At 36.4% G+C, this 20,844-nt stretch overlaps 1 protein-coding gene across 3 annotated transcripts in view; it reads left to right on the top strand.

The window, feature by feature from the left end:
- Positions 1–20,844, top strand: part of SHOC1 (shortage in chiasmata 1) — a 162,303-nt gene that overhangs the window by 55,810 nt on the left and 85,649 nt on the right. For 2 of the 3 annotated variants that reach the window (XM_056806599.1, XM_056806598.1), the window contains exons 12-15: positions 2,988–3,221; positions 8,383–8,769; positions 17,590–17,718; positions 18,523–18,699. In XM_056806599.1, the coding sequence (XP_056662577.1) occupies positions 2,988–3,221; positions 8,383–8,769; positions 17,590–17,718; positions 18,523–18,699 (927 nt within the window). The remainder of the gene's footprint in view (positions 1–2,987; positions 3,222–8,382; positions 8,770–17,589; positions 17,719–18,522; positions 18,700–20,844) is intronic. The other variant, XM_056806600.1, reaches the window with a different exon arrangement.

Below are 20,844 nucleotides of genomic sequence, written 5' to 3'. Positions count from 1 at the left end.
GCTATCTATTTATCTGAAAAGCTGTATTTTGGAAGAAAGATTTTTTTCCTTTTATTCTCAGAAGCAATGGGTAGGAAGCTGCAACAAAAGTTAAATTTAGGCTTTTATGTCAGGAAAAATTTCCTAACAATTAGAACTGTCTAATTGTGTCTAATTTTGGCAGAGGTTCCCTCAGAAGTATTGGGTTTTCCCTTCCTTGAAGTCTTCAAGAAGAGTTTGAACATTTGGAGAATGTTATGGTTGGGATACTCTGACTATATGGCCTTGACCAGATGGCCACTACAGGCCCTTCTAACTCTCAAATTCTGTGATGTCTTGAGAGGAGGAACTCTCTTTTTTATCTATATATCCCTAGTGCCTAAGAGAATACCATTTTGATTATCACAACACTAAATTCTTTTATTATTCCCCTTCATATCCCTTGTTCCAGGCAAACTGGCCAGCTAACTATTCCCTTTACCAAGTTCATATCCTAGCCTCCATGACTTACAAACAAACCAGCTAGTGAATCCACCTGCCACAAGTCTCTCTCTCTCTGTGACAAGGAAGTCACTTAAAGACTGATATAAATTAATTTAAGGTCGCCAAGGAATTCAGCTATGTAATTCCTTAATGAAAACTCAAGTCAGCAGTCAACCTTTTATGGAGTTTAATTACGAACAGGAGGAAGAAAGGTATTAGAGGAAGAGAGAGAGGGAGAGAGAAAGGGGAGAGAAGGGAATAGGGCTTAAATACCCCTTCTGTTTAGGCTGGGCCAAAAGGCCCAAGCCCTTAGATAGCTGAGGCAAAGAAAAGAGATCAGTCCCTATAACTCATGTGACCAAAATGGAGAAACAGTCTCAGGGGCCTCCACCTCCAGCTTCCTTCAGAGCAAGCTTCTCAGAGCAAAACCTCTCAGAGCAAAACCTCTCCAACCACCCTTCAGTCCTCAGACCCCGCTGTCTTTAAGGAAACCATCCAAGTTCCCTCCCCTCAGTTCTCACATCTACCAATCACTGTCCATGTCTTCCCTGTGCCAATGGTGGCTCTAGCTTAACCCAGGACCGTCCAGAGGTCTGTGGCTTTGCACATGTCTGTTGAAGGTCATATTCTCAAATAATTAAATCTTGAACCCTTGCTGCAGCCCTTCCTAAATCCTGTTACCCTGAGCAGGGTGGAGATTGGAAGTTCCAAGACCTGGTTCGTCATTCCAAGTATCTCTATTGTATCAATTCTAAAATCAATCATGACTCAAAGAACTTCCTGTTCTATGCTTAAGCATAGGTCAAAGCCCTTTCCATTGTTCAGCAAAAGGTTTCTGTCCTAAAGTAATCTTAAGTAGGGAGGAGGAGGAACCTCCCATGCCAATGGGGTTCACATTCCAATAGACTATCAGTAGGAAATTTTTCAAGTATGAAATTTCCCAATGGTGAAATTTCCAACATTTATAAGTCTAAGAAATTTGAAGGTTTACATCTCTCTATTCCAATCTATCCTCTATTCAGCTGCCAGAGAGATATTCCTACGCTCCCCTTTGACCATGTCACCTTCCATCATGCAATAAACTCCCTTAGCTCCATATCACCTACGGGCTTTTTATAACCCAAACCTTGCCTGTCTTTCCAGTTTTCTTTCATCTTACTCCTTTTTTTTATAAACTTTAATCTTTTTATTGTTAATCAGCGAATGTTATCCACAATAGTAAATGTAATTATAGCTTAATTGAGCAACACAAAATCATGATGCTAAGCTCTTACTAAGGGAGAAGAACATAATGTACATTTATTTTACCAAATACTATTAATATATTCTTAACATGGCTGCATGAGCATGTATTCCCAGTGGTGAGTGAGAAGCTTTGATAATTATGAAAACCCAAATATTCTCTGATCCAGTGTCACAAACGTGCTATTTCATAAACAAGATATTCTATCTCTAAGCTCTGAACATTCTCTCTGGCTGGCCCTCTTTCCTGGAATGCTCTCCCTCCTCATTTCTGCCTCTTGGCTTCCTTCAAGGCCCCACTAAAGTTCTGTCTTTTACAAGAGGCCATCTCCAGTTATTGCAGTTGCATCCTACCCTTCATCACTCCATTTCAGGGTTTTCTTGACAAAAAGACTGGAATAATTTTGCCATTTCCTTCTTTATCTCATAGATGAGGAAATGGGAATAAACAGGGTTAAGTGACTTGCTCAGGGTCATGCAGCTGTTAATATGTCTGAGGTTAGGGCTCAAATTTCCTACCTTCAGGACTGCCACTCTATCCACTACACTACTTAGCTTACCTTAAACTATTGCTAGCTTCTCTTAATTTAGTGCTTCCCCTCTGCTGATTATTTCCTATTTATCCTGCATATAATAGCCCAAATAGTTATTTGGGCTAGTTAATGCCAGATAATACTTTTTTAAGATAACTTGTGCAAGATGACATTATAGCATACCTCACTTTAGTCATAAAAAGAAATACATTTTCTGGGTTAAGTACAATTTTTGCAATTCTTTCAAATTATAATCAAATTCCAGAATGTATAAGCAAAATAAATTTTGGTTTCTTCCACAAAGGTAGGGTGGTTTGGCTTTTGTTAAAAGAAAAATAGCTGTGTGCCAATTTTCCCAAAAGATGGGAAATATTTGTGACTTCACCACCACGTGCCCCCCTCCCCCCCCCCATCTCTTGTATTTGTTATGGACATCCAAACTGATTTATTATTTTATTTCTTAATCAGTTAGAAATTTTTCACTTAAGAATATTTTCCTTGTTATCATTTTTATTCTATTTCTGTATTTAAGTCATAACAAAGGTATTTCAAAAGTGCAAATGTAGCTATTTCCAAATGTTTTGCTTAATCTCAGGAAAATATGACTGAACTTTTCATAATCATTTTGAGTATAAAATGTTTCATGATAATATAGCTAGGTAAATAATCAATTCCTCTATTTCCATGGTGTTTTTCTAAACTTCTCTCTGCATTTGTATTATGAATTATTTCTACCCATTTGTTTTTTAGTGCCACAAACCGAAGAACCTATAATTCACTATTCAGTTACAGATTTGAAAAAAATGTTTTCTACTGAAGTAGAAAGCCAAATGCTTGATTCACTAAAAGAAGAGTGGTGGAAAGAAGAGGGGCTGCTGAGCATGATGACAGATACTTTGGAACACCAGACCCCAGCTCTGTGTCATGACAGCCTGCTTCCAACAGAAGAGGAGATGTTGTCTATAAAACCACTTCAGCTAAAGTGTAAGTAACATAACTTGAAACATACTTCTTGGAGGCAGCTATAGGTGGCTCATGATTGAGAGGCAGGGCCAGAGATAGATGGAAGTCCTGAGTTCAGGGCCTCTAGCTATGTGACTCTAAACTTCACCCTCATTTTCTAGCCCTTACCACTCCTCCGCCTTAGAACAAAATACAGTGTCGGTTCTAAGACAAAAGGTCAGAGTTTTTTTTAAAAACCTATTTCTTAAAGGGTTAATCTCTTAGCTAGAAATTTACAGTTGCTAGGTCAACACTGGTAGCTGACTAAGGCAAATATACACTATTGAAAAACATATATTAATACGGTACTCTGCATTTTATATATAATTTTTCCAGAAAAAGTTTTATTTAATTTTAATGAAATATCTCAAGTCATTCCTAGCTTAGATGCCTAAACTGGCATAACTTCCCCATCTCTTCTGGCATGTCTCTATCCCAGGATAATTTGAGGTAACATTTATAGCTATCTTGAACTAAGAAAAGATCATAATGTTTTAATATATAGTTTAAGATTAACAGTCCAGAATAGTCTCTACTCCGTTCTTTCTTGGACCATTCTCTTCAAGAACTGAAAAGAGTTTTCTCTCTATGATCGATAACTTAATTTTAAGTGGAAAAGAGAACACTCTCCTTATGTGGATAATGACTTCAAGTGGGTGAGAAGCAATACTCTTTTCTAGACAACTTAAATTGGTTATCATCCTTAATTCATTTCCCTAAGAAGAAAGGCTTTAACTTTTGTTCTACCACTTTCCTCAAGGGAATATTAATGTTTTCATTTGAACTTAAATGAGGCTTTTAACATGCTTTTACAACTGATAGCTCTTTGCCACTTCTCTGACTCAGTTTTAGAGATTTCTTTAATTGCTATTCTTCCCAACTTCAGTGACAGTATTGTTATCAACAAATATTTAATTTGCTTGGTGAAATTTATTCCTGTTCCTATCAAACTGGTCATTATTAATTTAATAAATGCTTATTGAGAGAATAAGAAAGCATTTATTTACAAGCTATTATGTGAGAAGTTATGGGAGAAATTTTAAAAAAATCACAGACACTGCCCTCAGGTAGCTTATATTCTAACAGAGATGAAAAAATATATACCTAAATAAATATTATACAGAGTAAGCCATAAAAGCGGGGCAAACTGGTATAATAACTAGGTGGATGTAGTTAAGTGTACCAATACTATACAAAGATTGAGTACTATGATGACTAGAAAAAAATCCACTGAACTCAGTTTTTCACAGGTCATCAGTGATTTCTGAGAGAACCATGTCTATAAAGTGTTGAGAATACTGTAAGGGAATGAAGAGTCAGTGCAGACTACCTTTAAAATAAATTTGATAATGATGGGGAGGAGAGAAATGGGTCAGAATCCTGAAGTCACTATAATATATAATGTGGTAGAATCAGAAGGTCAGAACTAGAGGGACTCTTACTTATCCACCTCCTAAACCTTATCACTCATTACCATCATTTACAAATGAGGAAATTGAGGCTCGCTGAAGTTAAGTGACTTGCCAAAAAATTGAATTCAGACCTTTTGATTACTAGTGTATTGCCCCTTCCACTACACCATCTCACTTTTTCAGAACCAAGGGAGAGTGTTTTTTGTTTTTTTCTGTTCTTGTCTGACCCAAGAGCCAACATGGCATAGTAAATAGAGAGCCATCTTTGGAATCAGGAAAACCTGGGTCCTAGTCCCTCTTCTGATACATGCTTATAATTGTGGACAAATCATTCAACTTCTTAATACCTCCCGGAAAGATTATAATTTGCAGAAGAGTTACTGATTGCATTGGTAGCCAGAGTTTCTTTTCTAGAGATCTTCCTACACTGATGAAATTAAAAGTATGAACCAGTATCTAATCTACTGAGCTAATTAGTAAGATAATGACACTAATGAAGGAGTATTTTAATTTTATTGACAGCTTAGGTAAGGTATGAGCTAAGAAATTTGGTGGGCACACATACATATTCATGAAAGAACTTGACCTATTAGAAGGGGGTGGAGGGGTAGGGGTAGGGGAAAGGAGGAGGTCCAGTAACACTGGAGAAGCAACATTAACTCAACATGTCCAAAACTAAACTCATTATCTTCCTCCCTAAAACCTCCCTTATTTCTGTATAAGTCACCACCATCCCTTCAGTTTCCTAGATTCATATGGTTAATATTATTCTCAATTCCTGACTTCCTTCACTCCACACCTTCAGTAAGTTACCAAATTTTGCCATTCCTACCTTCATAATATCTCTTACATCCAACCCCTTCTCTACAATCAAACAGCTACCACTCTAATTCATGTCCATATTATCTCTCATCTAGATTATTGCAACAGCCCCTTAAATAGGGGGAAAGGACCTGCTTTATCAAAAATATTTAGTGCAACTCTTTTTGTGGTGGCAAAGGGATGTCCATCAATTGGGGAATGGCTGAACAAGCTGTGGTATATGCTTATAATAGAATACTATTGTGCATAAGAAATAATGAACAAAATGATCACCAAAAAAACCAGGAAAGGCTTACATGAAGTGATGCAAAGTGAAGTCAGCAGAACCAGGAGAACACTGTACCCAGTTACAGCAATAATATATGATGATCAGGGCAGCTGAGTGATTCAGTGGATGGAGGATCAGGCCTAGAATTGCAACGACCTGCATTCAGATCTGAATTCAGACACTTTCTATCGTGTGACCCTCATTGCCTAGCCCTCACCTCTCCTCTGCCTTGGAACTGATACCTAGTATCAGTTTGAGACAAGGTAAAGGTTAAAAAAATAATACACAGTGATCAACTATGAATACTTTAAAAATCCAGGAAAACTTCAAGGGACTCATGAGGCAAAAGCTGCCTACTACCACAGAAGGAACTGAAGGAGTCTAAATGCAGATTGAAACATATCATTCTCTACTTCATTTCCTCCATGAATTTTTCTCTAGTGTAAGCAATATGTGTCTTTCACAACATGATAATTGTGGAAATATGTATTGTGTGATGTCACATGCATAAACTATATTATATTTACCTGCCATCTCGGGGAGGAAGGAGGTGTGGGAGGGAAAGAGAACATGGATCACAAAATGTCAGGAAATATTTATTAAAAGTTAGCAATATTTAATCTGGGAAAAAATAAAGCTAGAAAAAAAACACAGCTTCTTACATCAGTCTCCCTGCTTCAAGTCTCTCCCAACTCAGGCCATCCTAAATACAGATCTGATCATACAAATCACCTATTCACCCAATTCCAGTGGCTTCCTGTTGCCTCTAGGATAAAATAGAAACTTTTCTGATTAACTTTTTTAAAAAATCCTTACCTCTAATCTTAGTATCAGTTCAAAGACAGAAAAGCAATAAGGATAAGTTAATTGCTGTTAAGTGACTTGCCCAGGATCACACAGTTAGGAAGTGACTAAAGCTATATTTCTTTTCTTCTTTTTTTTTAAGAATAATTATTTTTTGTCATCCTCCATCTAGAATCAGAGAATCTCAAAGTTTGGGGAGATTTCAGAGGTCATATAATCTAATTTGTACCTGAATAAGAATATCTTCCTCAACAAATCTACAAATGGTCATTGTTCAACTCTTATTTGGAAACATTTAGTTAGAGGGAGATCACTACCTTTTAAGGCAGCTCATTTCTCCTTTGAATAATTAATAGTTAAGAAGTTTTATTTTTTTCAAGCCTAAACTTGCCTGTTTTCAACACCATGGTTGAAAAAGTGATGGATTTAAAATAGAAAAGACCAGCATTCAGATCCTGTTTCTGACACTACATATGTGTATGCGACTATGGAGAAATCATTTAACTTCTCTTAAGACTTGATTTCCTTATCTGTAGGATGAGGATAATAATACCTACCTTACATGTAAAGTGTCTTGTGAACTTTAAGAGACCATGTAAGTCCCAATTGTTAACTTACCCATGATTCCTATTCCTGCTTTGTGGGACAAAGCCAAATAAATTTATTCCCTCTTGCCTAGAAGCTCTTGAGATATGTAAAGACAAATTATGTCCAGGCAAGTGCTGGTCAATGTTAAACAGATAGCCTTCTGAGGGGATAGGGGAGACATTCTTTTTTAAATTTAGTCTGTATTAGTAACATTTTCACCATAATTTTCCTAAGGTCAGTCAGGAAAATAAGAATTCAAGTCTTGATTTTTAGAATTTGCTGGTTTTCAAGGTATTAATGTTCACATTAGAAACTTAACAATTATCTCTCCCACAAGCTGGCTTCAGCACATTTCTGAACCTAAGTTATCTCTCCTCCAGGTTAAACCTACCCAAGTCCTTCAATTGATTGTATGTCATGAACCCAAGACCCTTTCAAAATCCTGGTTCTCCTACTTAGATGCTCTCCAGCTTATCAATGCCCTTTCTAAAATGTGGCACTTAGAATTGAACCCAATATTCATTGTGTTGTTTGACCAGAGAAGAGTATAGTGGACCTGTCACTTTCCTAATGCTAGGTACTTTGCCTGTCTTGCTGCAGGCTAAAATCATATGATCTTTTTTTATTGCTTTGTATTGGGTTTGCAGTGCACTAAAGCCCACAGACCCTCTGATCTCCAGCCACACTACCTTTGGCAACCTTATAATAGGACAAGAGTTATAGAGAATGAGTGGGCAAGCATTGTAATCCACATTGTTCTAGATAATACCCACATTGGAGAAATCATAGATCCATTAGAATATTGAAATATTTGACTTTGGATTAATATGAACTTGTAACCAGTGGCTACAGTACAAAACAGCCCAAATTTATCTATAATTTTATGTTTTTATAGTGTGTGCCTGTTTAGAACTCAATAAAAATTAATTGTTTTGACACAGGGCAAATGTCCAGAAATATTCTAATTTATTGGTTTTAGAAATTATCTTTTACTATCAGTTTAGTAGAGAATAACAAATATTTTTAAAATAAATTTTAAATTTGAATTGAGTATGTTGTCCTAAGATTTTGTTACCTTTTTAGATCCTTATAAAGGACAAGCATTTTAAGTTTTCAAAGCTAAAAGTAAAGTTGCCATACATGGTTATAGTTACACTATACTAGTTAAGCTACTGTAGTAACTGATACTAATCAGGATATTTAATCAAACATGTGAAGTGTATGATTAGTCATTTATTTTTATTTTCAGGGTGTCTTGAACAAAAATGTGATACTATTAGTAAACTCAAAACCTCTTCTTGTATGACTCCTCAAAAGATACCTAGAGATGATCATTTATCACTTGTTCAAAAAAGCCCTCCAAAAAATGTACCACATACCTGTGTTCCTGAGAGAAAACCAGAACTAATTTCTGTAATAGACAAAGAGGAAAAGAAAGAGATTTGTGAATCACAAGACTACAAAGCATTATGCATTGAACCACCCGTGTCATCAGTAAATCATAATGAATCTTTTGAACCTGCTAGAAAATGTAAAGATAATTTGGATCCATTGAGCAACTTCATCATCCTGAGAAACAAACATATGACCATGCTATCAGAACCCCAAGTTATTATGGATGCTGGCCAAAAAATAGGTAAGGAATTCTTTTAAAGCCTAATACTAATTTTTCCTCATTTCAAGATGGTATTTTCTTTTTTTTTTTTAATATATTTTATTTGATCATTTCCAAGCATTATTCGTTAAAGACATAGATCATTTTCTTTTCCTCCCCCCCATCCCCCATAGCCGACGCGTAAGTCCACTGGGCATTAGATGTTTTCTTGATTTGAACCCATTGCTTTGTTGATAGTATTTGCATTAGAGTGTTCATTTAAAGTCTATCCTCTGTCATGTCCCCTCAACCTCTGTATTCAGGCAGTTGCTTTTTCTCGGTGTTTCCACTCCCATAGTTTATCCTTTGCTTATGAATGGTGTTTTTTTCTCCTGGATCCCTGAAAGTTGTTCAGGGACATTACACCGCCCCTAATGGAGAAGTCCATTACGTTCGATTATACCACAGTGTATTAGTCCAAGATGGTATTTTCAAGAACATAAAGAAACCAATAGCATCATCAAATAGGAAAAAGGTATATGTAATTCAGTTAGATTATAGAGTAGGAAAAAAACAGAACTTTGAGATAGGAATGAAATATATATATATATATATACTTTGATATCTGGAGATATAAGTGATAATGTGCACATGAATACAGAAAATTCATATACTGCAATTTTTCTTCATACCATGCACATTTAAAAATTTGTGTTTGTAGCTGTACCTGCTGTTTACAAAGTGTACAGCCTTACACAACTTTTCCTGTTACATTTATATTCTTCTCAATACATTTGTTGGTTTTTCTACTACTTTTATTTCTCTCACATGTAAAGTTATACAAGTGTAACACCTTCTGTGGGATACTCCTCCAACTTAGTGCTCATACTCATAGGAGGGGGGGGCCTTGAATATTGCTACTGTTACTGGTTCTGTAAGTAATCCCATGAGCCTACATTCCTTCAGTCCACATTTGTCTGTATTTATGTACTTTCTGTTAACAATGAGGCTGTAGATGCAATTAGTGATTGTCAAAGGCATTTACTAAGATGGCATAGTTGAAACAGTAGATACTGAACATCCCCCTGCATCCCACCAAAACCTGGAGCACACTCCTCAACTAATGCACACAGGGAAAATGGACACTATCTGAGGAACAGTTATGGCCAAAGCAACTCAATACTGTGGAATAGGCAGAATGATACAGAGGAAAGAACACTGACTCTGAAGTCAAAGGACTCCTAATCCAACCTTTGACATTATTTGTGTGACCTTGGGTGTGTCATTTAACACCCCTGGCCTCAGTTTCCTCAGGAACCTCAGAGGTCTTTTCTAGCTCTAGCTCTAGCTCTATGATCTTATAACTCATACTGGTATTGTAGTGCCAGGAAGCCCCAGTGGACCGACTCCTCACAAAGCTTCCCCTGGACACAGCATCTCCACTGGGCTAGTTACTTAGCTGGGCTCACATAGTCTGATCCTTTCCACAGCTCTAGCCTCAGTTGCTTGGGCTATTTCTTTTTTGATGTCATGACCAAATTCTCTTTTCTACTGCCAGCGGTACCTCTCCTTAAAGCTGACCCTTGCCTCAAGTAATTGCTTCTCTCTGTCCATATCTGTCTAATGTAAAGATTAAAATTAATATTCAGTACTCCAAGTATCATTTTAATATTCTTTATTAAAATCAACTTAGAGCAAAGGGCAAGTGATGCCAGAGAAAGAAAAGACTGCTCCCTTCCTCCACACCAGTCTAAGCCAGAGAGAGAGAGAGAGAGAGAGAGAGAGAGAGAGAGAGCATGCATGCATGCATGCATGGCTGGAAACGACTTAACGATGCACATCCAGAAAGGAAAAAGGGAATTGTAGGGATTGTAGTCCCCAGGGTTCAAGATTCCAGTCAAAATACTAGAGTGTGTCCACTTCCTCATCTGTTCTTTAGCTCTTTCAAACTGACTCTTTAACTGTTAGAAGAAGCATCTCCTTATGGGGAGAAGCTGCCCTGCCACATACCATGATTAATGGAATAGAGGAAAGATAAATCCACTCTTACCTCACATCAAGGATCTCTTCCACATGCAGCTTCTAGTGTGAACTCATGGAAATTGCCAAATCTGACTAGGGTTTAGCTATGAAATCCCTACAAAAGTACGTCCAATTATAGTTTGGCCAGTGATTAATTATTTCCATTAGATAAACATATTCATAAAGGAATCACCCATTGTTAGAACCTATTTAACACAATAATACCCATTACTAGAATATTTTAAATTGTGTAATTTAATGAACTGATAAATATGGAATATTTTCCTATACAATCATCTAGGATTACCCCATTTCACTTTATTATTTAGTTATTATAATATATTCTCACAACTTGTATCTCTGACTTATATTTTTTTCCTCTAATCCTACTATATGTTGCTATTAGCTCTGATTATATAGGGGAACCTCCTAAAAAATTGTCACTGGAATTCTTTTACCTAAAGAATGAAGTTCAAACTTTCTATCTACCTTTACAATGTTTGACTTTTCATTAACTCATTTCAAGTTTTCTTGGCAAAGATAACCAGTGGTTTGCCTTTTCCTTCTCCACCTCATTTTAGAAATGAGGCAACCGAGGCAAATAGGGTTAAATGGCTTGACCAAGGTCACATAGCTAGTAAGTGTCACAGTCCAGATTTGAACTCTTATCTTCCTCACTCAAGGTTTGACACTCTATTCACTGCCACTTAGTTGTCCACCTTGTTTCTTAGCAATCTGTATATGAAGTACTTTTTGAACTTTGAATTCCTATATTAAAAAAAATAAAGTTAGTTATTATTAGCTATTAAACAACTATGCTTTGGACACACCCTGTAGGCATTCTTGCCTCCTTGCTTTGGCTCACAATGTCTTGCATATAATAGGTACTTAATAGATTCTGGATTGTGACTGCCAGCATTGGTTCACTACTGATGAATAAGATATATTCTAAAGTAAATTAATAATCATAGTTTTATATTATGTGCAACTCTAATAGCTTAGACTTACTCAATTCAGAATATATTTGTTGAATGCCCCAGGAGCAGACAACAAAGAACATTAGGATATGAGAAAAAAAAGAAAGAATAATAGTGCTACAGTGGTACATGTCAGTAAAAAAAAGTGAACATCACCCACGGATTGGCAGATTATCTTTATATTTTTATATAAAACATGTATATATTTATGCCTTATATTTTGGCAGTGATTGACAGATATTTCTGGCAATATATAGGAGGTTGCTAAGCATCAAAGTTAAAGTCTTGGTAGAATATACTGACAATAAAATATATCAATCACTAATGGTTTATAGTAAGTGCTAAATTTTAAGCCCATTATTTTTTTTAATCCTTAGCGTCCATCTTAGAATCAATACTATCTATTTGTTCCAAGGCAGAAGAGTTGTAAGAGCTAGGCAATGAGGGTTCACTGACTTGCCCAAGATCACACAGCCAGAAAATATCAGGTCAAATTTGAACCCAGGACCTCCTGGCTCTAGACCTAGCTCTTCATCCACTGAGCCACCTAATTGTCCCCTAAGCTCATTAATGGCATAATAAATTGAGGGTTTTAGAAAACTCTTATAATTATGCTTTATTATTAACAATCAGTCAACATGCATTTATTAAATGCCTCCTTAGTGCCAAGCATTGTGCTAGGGATAAATGCAAAAGTGAGAGCGGATCCTGTCCTCAAGGAGTTTATGATCCAGTGAGAGCATAGAGCATGTACATACATGGAGAGGTGATTTGGTGTAAAGCTGGTGGCACATGGGACAATCAGGAAAGCCTCATGTAGAAAGTGATGCTTGAACAAAGTCTTGAAGAAGCTAAGAATTCTCTGAGGCAGAGATTAGGAAGGGCTGAATTGGAGACATCAACGACAGCCTGTGCAAAGGCACAGACCTGAAAGATGTAGTACTTTGTGTGAGGAACAGCAAAGGCACTTTGGCTGAAGCAAATCATTTAAGGCTAGAAACATAGGTTGCATCCAGGTCATCAAAGAGTTTTAAATGGCAAACACAAGGATATGTATGTAAGTATGTATATGTGTAGATATGTAGGTTTGTATGTATGTATATAGATGCAATAGCTATATCAGTCAATACTCCCAAAGAAGAATATTACTTTCTAAACCTATTAAAGTAGAATATTTTCACTGAGAGATTGCCATCTACTGATCATAAGAGGAATTGTGCATGAAGGGTTTATTAAAAAATTCATTTAGATCTTGCCTATTTTCTTATTGAAGGGTGTCACTGGGACAATGATTTTTTATGGAGAATGCTAAATATACACACAGAAATAAACTTATAAAATTTATTTTTGAGGATATACATATGTAGAACTGAATTATTCATTACAAGATAAGTTATATAGTTCTATTTTAAATTAATTAATTCCTATTTAATATGCTTTAAAATAATAAATACCACCAAAAGAAATACTTTAACCAAACATGGTTGCATTTCAGTTCTGCCCAAAATGAGTCATATGTCACCTACATATTAGGGCCATATTATGGTAACATAATGTCATTTTTTTTAATTCCCCATCATGGTACCTAGCATAGCTAGAACCATTGAAGGTAAAATATAGATCACAGGTCTAAAAGAAACATTATAGGCCACCTAATCCAGTCTGCTTCCTTGACAGATGAACAAATAGATGCTCAGAAGAGTTTAAATGGCTTGCCCAACATCATATAAATATTAAATATCAGAGACAGGATTGGAACTCAACTCCTCTGGTTCTAGAGTCGTAAATCTCCCCACTGTATAATGCTGCCTCCCTATTTTAGAAGTAGAATGGATCTTAGAGATCATCTCCCATTGTATCTCCCATTGTATAGATAAAGAATCTAAGACTCACAGATACTTGATCTCCACAACTAAAGCTAAAAGTCAGATATCCTGGCTCCCAAGGCACCACGTTTTTTAAAATTCTTATTTTCTATCTTAGAATCAATACTGAGGATCAGTTCTAAGGCAAAAGCAGTAAGGGCTAGGCAATTGGGGTTGTGACTTGTCCAGGGTCACATAGCTAATAAATATCTAAGGCCTAATTTGAATCCAGGACCTCCTGGCTCCAGACCTGGTGTTCTGTCCACTATACTACCTAGTTGCCACCTTTTCCACTACATTTTACTTTGATACTTCAGTGTATCTGTGATCTCTTGAGTTTAGTCACTTCCTTCATTAAGGCACAACACTAGTATCCATCATCCATGTTCTTTCATCCTCTGTGAGGTTTGCCCATGTCTTCCCATTAATCCCTTACAGAGGTCTCAATAGTCAAAAAGCATTTCTTAGGTGCCTACTGCGTGCCAGGAATTGTGTGAAGCAAAGAAAGGCAAAAGATAGTCCTTGCCCACAAGGAGCGCGTAATGGGAGGAGGGAAGCACAACACATAGAAGAAGCTGAAAAGCTGCATGACATTGAGCAGGAGGGGGAGGAGACACTTGTTATGGAAATCTAATCAAGTCTTATAGCAGACCAGTTGGGAAATGATGAGGTGACTATCCTGGGTCCTCTTTAAATCAAGGATCTGGGAGGAGCTCTCCACTGTCTGCCTTTCTTCTGTCGAAGGGAGGGGCATCGGGGGAGGTATAAACTTAGGGGTTCATGTCATCTTGGAGCGTAATAAGTTTCTAGAATTCATAAGTAAGTCTAGAAGAGCAGGTGACGTTGGGAGCCGTCCTCCAGATCTCTTAATATTGCATGGATGTCCGTCAGTCACTCCACACTACATTACTGACCTGCATCCTATCCTAGCCATACATTTCTCTAACGATATCCTTTAACTACTTTTCCTGTATAATTGTTCATTAATAATAGATTATAGTCTACTCGTACCCACCAGGCACCTCTCCATTTTGCACTGAGTAAACCACAACTTTCTTTGGAGCCTATTATTCTATGACGTCCAATCATCCCTAGAAGAATTTTGATTTTACAATGGCTTTTGTTTCAGGGAAAAGATTGGGTACACTAAAAATGCCACACAGTTTCCTAAATTCAACCTAGCCTGCTCCCCTCTTCAAAGCTCTTCAATTCTGAATTCAGTTCTTTTTTTTATCCGCAGTATGTATTCAAGATATATTACTTGGAGCAGCTAGGTAGCACAGTGGAGAGAGCACCATTAAATCTGGTCTCAGGCACTTCTTAGTTGCATGGCTGAGCAAGTGACTTCAATTGCCTAGCCCTTACCACTCTTTTGTCTTTGAATCAAAACTTAGCACTAAATTCTAAGACAAGGTAAATGTTTAAAAAAAAAAGATATCACTGATAGACCAGCTCTATGAATTGTCCATTCAGCCTCATATAATTGTTTGAACAGTGCATAACTTTTCAAGTATTCATTGTATACTTGCATTTTTTTCCTGTGTGGATAAGCTGAATATTTTTTATTAATTTTGTATCTCTTATTTGGAAGATTTGGGAATATCTAGGGCTTGTGACATTCAGTATAATGGCAACTTAGTTGTGCAACAGATAGAATCCTAGGCCAAATATCGGGAAGACCTGAGTTCAAATCCAGACCCAGATACCTGTCAGCTTTTAGCCTTGGACAAGCCACTTAACCACTGTTTATCTAGGTTTTCCTTAACTGTAAAATTAAGATAATAATAGAACTTATCTCTCAAGGTTGTTGTAAGGTTCAAATGAAATAATATTTGTAAAGTTCTTAGCATAGTAGTTGGCATGTAGTAATTGCTATAGAAAATGCTAGCAATGATGTTGTGATCTACAAACAAAAGTATCCGGAGGACCTCACCATCTATTTATTCTCTGCACTGTATATCTTCCATAATGGTAGATATACCTTTGGCAAGTATACATCTCTATTTTATTCCTTTCTTGATATTAATCATCAGAACGCCAAATGTGGTAGGGTATAATGCCCACTCTGGATTTATTGACTGGCATACTTATAACCTGGAAGACTGAGGCCAAAGCAATCAAACTAGTTTTCATTGGTTAGCAGTGTGGTATAAGCAGGTCTTCTGAGTTGATATTCTACAATGGACCACATATTCACCATATTGCAATTTACTGAAAGATTCAAAGAATACAGTGTTCTATTTTGCATATTTTGTTATTTAAAAAAGTATTTATTTCAGTAGAGTAAAATGCTACCTTAAAGATTTTCTTCCAACAAAATCATATCCATATATAAATCTTATTGTCTTTGAAAGATAACAATGGAAATAACCTTGTGTAATAAGAAAAAGCAAAAAATAAATTACAGGAAGATATATATATGCTTATCAAAATTTTTGCCATTATAGCAGAGGACATCCAGAGCATAGTCCAAGACGTAGAGTGATACCTAATGCATGTTAAGATGCTCCAGATGCTTCCATTGATAGGGAACATTGTGTTACTTGCATCAATCCCTGAAACATTACTCAGCTTCCTGGAAGAGATCCATAACTATTCCAAAGAATTTGACCTGACCATCCACACAGTAAATATCCCATGAAACAATAGTTCTTATTGCTTTTGGGCACATGATAAAATTAAGTGCTTTGTTTGCTTTTCCAAGGAAAAAGACCTATGAACTATCTTTCTGTTTAGCTCTAACTTCATTTTGTCCTCTGTTTTATTTGTAATAAGAAAATCAGTATCAATGTGATTCACTTCCTCTGGTAATACATCCAGTCGCTAGACAAAGAGTTCATATTTAGAGCGGTTTGTATTTATGTAGTCTAAAACATGTGTGATTCTAAGCACCCTCTGCCCCCTTTTCAATTGTCACTTTCACCATTACTGTGGAAGCAAATAGCAACTACTCAGGTTGAAAACTATTTAATCTTTTTCTTTGTTTCATGGGTTGCCATGAAGGGTAACTAGGTGGTAACTAGTGTCTAAAGCACTGGGCCTCAAATCAGAAAGACCCGAGTTCAAATGTGACCATAGACACTTACCAGCAATATGAGCCAAGGCCGAACACCCTCTGTTAGTCTGTTTCCTTATTTGTAAAATAGGGATAATAATAGGACCTAACTCCCAGAATTGTTTAATGTATGAAATATAAGATAATATTTGAAAAGCAATTGGTATAGTGCCTGGTACATATTGGATGTTTCATAAATACTTACTCCCTCCTCTTCCCCCTGAGCAAAGAATTCTTCACTAATTGTCCAGCCTGCTAGTGATGAACTTCTCCACACTTAGCTAGACTAGATCCTAGAAAACAAACACAATCACAGAGGCTGTTACTGGAAGCCTTTAGTGTGACAGAACCTGCTAGAGCTTGAGCTTTGCTGGCCTAAAGAACTCTTAAGAGCTCAACAGCCTTACTCCATAATAAAACATTTGAGATTCACTTCAATATTGCTCAAGAAGGGGGCAGCTGGGTAGCTCAGTGGATTGAGTGTCAGGCCTAGAGATGGGAGGTCCTAGGTTCAAGTCTGGCCTCAGACACTTCCCAGCTGTGTGACCCTGGGCAAGTCACTTGACCCCCATTGCCTAGCCCTTACCACTCTTTCTGCCTTGGAGCCAATACACAGTATTGACTCCAAGACAGAAGGTAAGGGTTTTAAAAAAAAAAAAATATTGCTCAAGAAATACTTGTTGAACCTAATGGAATTGCCTGTTGGATGGGGGGGGCGGGGCGGAGAGAGGGATGAGAAAGAAAATAAATCATATTACCATGAAAAAATATTCTTTAAAAATAAAATAAACTTTTAAATAAAAATACTTGTTGAGTTGGATTGAATATTCATGAATTGTTAATGACCTTGGATGGATTGTGATCTTTTTGATAAAAATTTATTAAGTCAATTCATATATGATGTGTTTTTTCCTGAACAATATGTCAATTTCCTATGTTTTAGAATCCAAATTGCAATGTGAAGAGGAATATACTCTTACTCTTGAAGAAAAGAGTCCTGTTGGTTGTAGCGAGCCATCCCCTGAGAAAAATCAGGAAAAGGAGATGAATGTCATTGAAATTCAAGCAACTGGTATCTGATAAAGTTTATTGAACTTTAAAGTACTTTACTAGGACAACTGAGACAACTTTTATTTATCTAAAATCTATCACTTTCTTCCATTTCTTCTAGCTCTACCTAGTTAAAATCCCTTTCCTCTATTCACTATATACTACTTTCAAGCTCTCTCCACGTTGTGATTTATGCCTGAAACTTCTTCCATATTCCCATCCCACCAACTCGGCTATCTCTTCATTTAAACAAATGCTTGTCTCTGTCAGAGAAAAGAAAACCATTTGTTTCCTCCGCTAATTTTGAAAATAAAATTTCCGTGACTGGTCTGTCTTATATTTTCCCCCTGATTTGGTTAAAAAAATACTTATAATTGGTTCACATTTCAAATTAAGATTATTTTTCTGTTGTCCATGTCAGTGCATCTATTTTAGATTTCAAATATGTAGGAAAGGTCAGATAATAGGACATTTTAATCATCTTTGTACAGGTGCCTAACAGTGCTATGTGGAATTAGATTATTAGTAAATGCTTTTTAAGACTATAGTTGCTGTCTTGTAAATATAGCTATAATTATTGGTTGTAGCCTTTTTTCTTTCATAATTCTGAGTTGCTGAAGAAAATCTACTCATAAAAGAAAGTGTCCCCATAGTAGTCCCTTATATAGAAAAAATTCAAGCCTAACAAGATTACTGATAGCATCATGGGTTTCTTGAAAAGTAATATAGCCAAAAAAAAGTAATATAGTCTTTTGATTTGTCAACAAGAGAATAGCATCTAAACAGCAAGTACCAACCCTGACTTTGCCACTTTTGTTTTTGCCAGATAGTCAGTGCCAGGCATACAGTCTCTTAGAAGCAGTAGCTACTCCTTTATTAAAAGAACTTGCCGACCATGCTTGCCTCCTTGCATCAAACTGGAAATTTGCTACTCTTGGCTTTGACCAAACTAGATTTTTCTTAAAGCAGCAAGAAAAAGTAATAAATGATATTTTTCTTCAAGGTGAGTGAAAGCATAAGCTTTATTCCTTTAAATATACAGATATATGTTTATATGTACTACATATATACATATGCACACACACATATATGTAAGATTACCAGTAAAGACTATAAACCCTCAATGTTTCATAAATTTCTATAGCTAAAACATTCACTAACTGGTAGCCAAGCTTCTAGGCTTCATAATCCTCAATTACTACAGAAAATCTACTCATAAAAGAAGTCTTTAAAGAGCCCTGACATCTAGCTGTGTGACCCTGGGCAAGTCACTTAGCTCCGATTGCCTAGCTTTGATGGCTCTTCTACCTTAGAATTGATACTTAGTATTGACTCTAAGAGAGAAGGTAAGGGCTTACAAAATTTTTTTTGAAGAGCCCTCATTGTCCCTTGCATAAAGAAAATTAAGATTTCAAGCCCAAGAAGAATATTGATAGCATCATGGGTTTCTTGATCCTCAGAGAGCAGATCTGCCATTTACTGTTGGGCTCATACTCAAAGCCTTTGCAGCTTGGTAAAATACATACTAGAGAGTACTGAACATGGAGACCGAGAAACTGGATTCTAATCCCAGTCTCCTGCCATTTACTTAGTGATGTGGGGTAAGTAACCTCTTTGGGCCTCAATAACCATTTCTGTAAGAGAAGGGTATTAGACTGGATGACTTTATAGGTCTCTTCTAAAGCTAAACTAATGCTCCTCTGATCCTATATGTAATAGTTATAAAGTGTCTTAAGGTATATGTGTGTGTATGAGCATGTGTGCTTTATCAACTATGTATCAGGTTAACAAAAAAAGCTTTTCAAGTGTTTCTTTTCAAGTATTGGGAATATTACCTATAATTGCTCATAAAGATACAATCCTGATTAAACCTAGCTAGATCATTAGTGTCCGCCAGACTAGAATGAAGAGAATGTAAAACCACTAACATCCTAACTTTGTTTCTTTTTCTTTTGACCAAGGAGAATAACTTTTGACCTGGAAAGGGTAAAAGAAAAAAGGTTAAAAGGGAGCTAAAACCTCATGTTTACAAGGCAGTAGCAAGAGAATGGTCTGATTTAGACACATTCAGATAAGGAGGTCCAGACAGATTACTTTTATGGTGCTGAAAGAATTGGTGCATGTGGTTGCTGAGCTACTATTGTTGCGATTAGTTTGCAATCATCGGGCATTAGAAGAATAGGAGAAAGGCTATTATAATACTGGAGATACAAAAATGTCCTAACTTTCAGGAAAGAAAATAGTCTGTAAACCCAGCTAGTGAGCTTGATGGCAGTGTCTGGGAAAATTCTAGAATGTATTATTAAAGAAATGGATAGTGTCTCTACGAGAATAAACAGTAATCAAAATGTTTTTCATTTCTTTTCTCATCACACTTCTCCCATTTTGAACACATCAAAACAACTGGAATATAAGCCCCACTACTCCAAGGGTCCTTTTTTCCCTTGCTTTCCCCTTCCACCTTGCCTCCAGGTCATTCCAGAACTCATAGAGGACAACTCAGCTGCTATCTTGAGTCCCTTGAGTCTTTGACTTCCCCCTTCAACCTCTTTCCCTGCCACAGTAATTCAAAAACTATCTACTCAGATCTACACAGCTTAGATGAAATAGGAATCACCAAATTTATTCCTTCTGGAGGGATAGAGAAACATCTACCCTGCTACTTCATCCTATTCCTCTAGGCTTTACCAATCTGATAAGTATGAGGTGTAGAACCTTTGAGATGTTTTAACTTGCAGCTCTTTAATGATTAGTGTTTGAGATTAGTGTTTTTTTCTACATAGCTATAGGTAGCTTGGATTTCTTCCCTTGAGAATTGCCTTTAGTATCCTTTGATCACTTGTTAGTTGAGGGATGGGTCTTATTCTTATAAATTTGCATCCGTTCCTTATATATCTTGGACATGAAACCTATAAAGAGAAATTTGCTACAAAGATTTTCTTCTTAGTTAACTTTCTTTTCTAATCCAAGTTGCGCTAATTTTGTTTATGCAGTCTTTTATAAATACATGTAATCAAAATTGTCCACTTTAACTTTTGTGATCTTTGTCCTTTATTTGGCTATGAATCCTTCCCCTCTCCATTGAACCAAAAGATAAACCCCAATATAGAAATTCTGAAAATCCAAAAAAGATATTTACTCAAAAGTC

The sequence above is a fragment of the Monodelphis domestica genome, chromosome 7 (genome assembly GCF_027887165.1).
Source record: "Monodelphis domestica isolate mMonDom1 chromosome 7, mMonDom1.pri, whole genome shotgun sequence".
Classification (NCBI taxonomy): Eukaryota; Metazoa; Chordata; class Mammalia; order Didelphimorphia; family Didelphidae; genus Monodelphis; species Monodelphis domestica.
The sequence above is the reverse complement of the archived record's forward strand: the minus strand, read 5'-3'. Positions and strand labels throughout refer to the sequence as shown.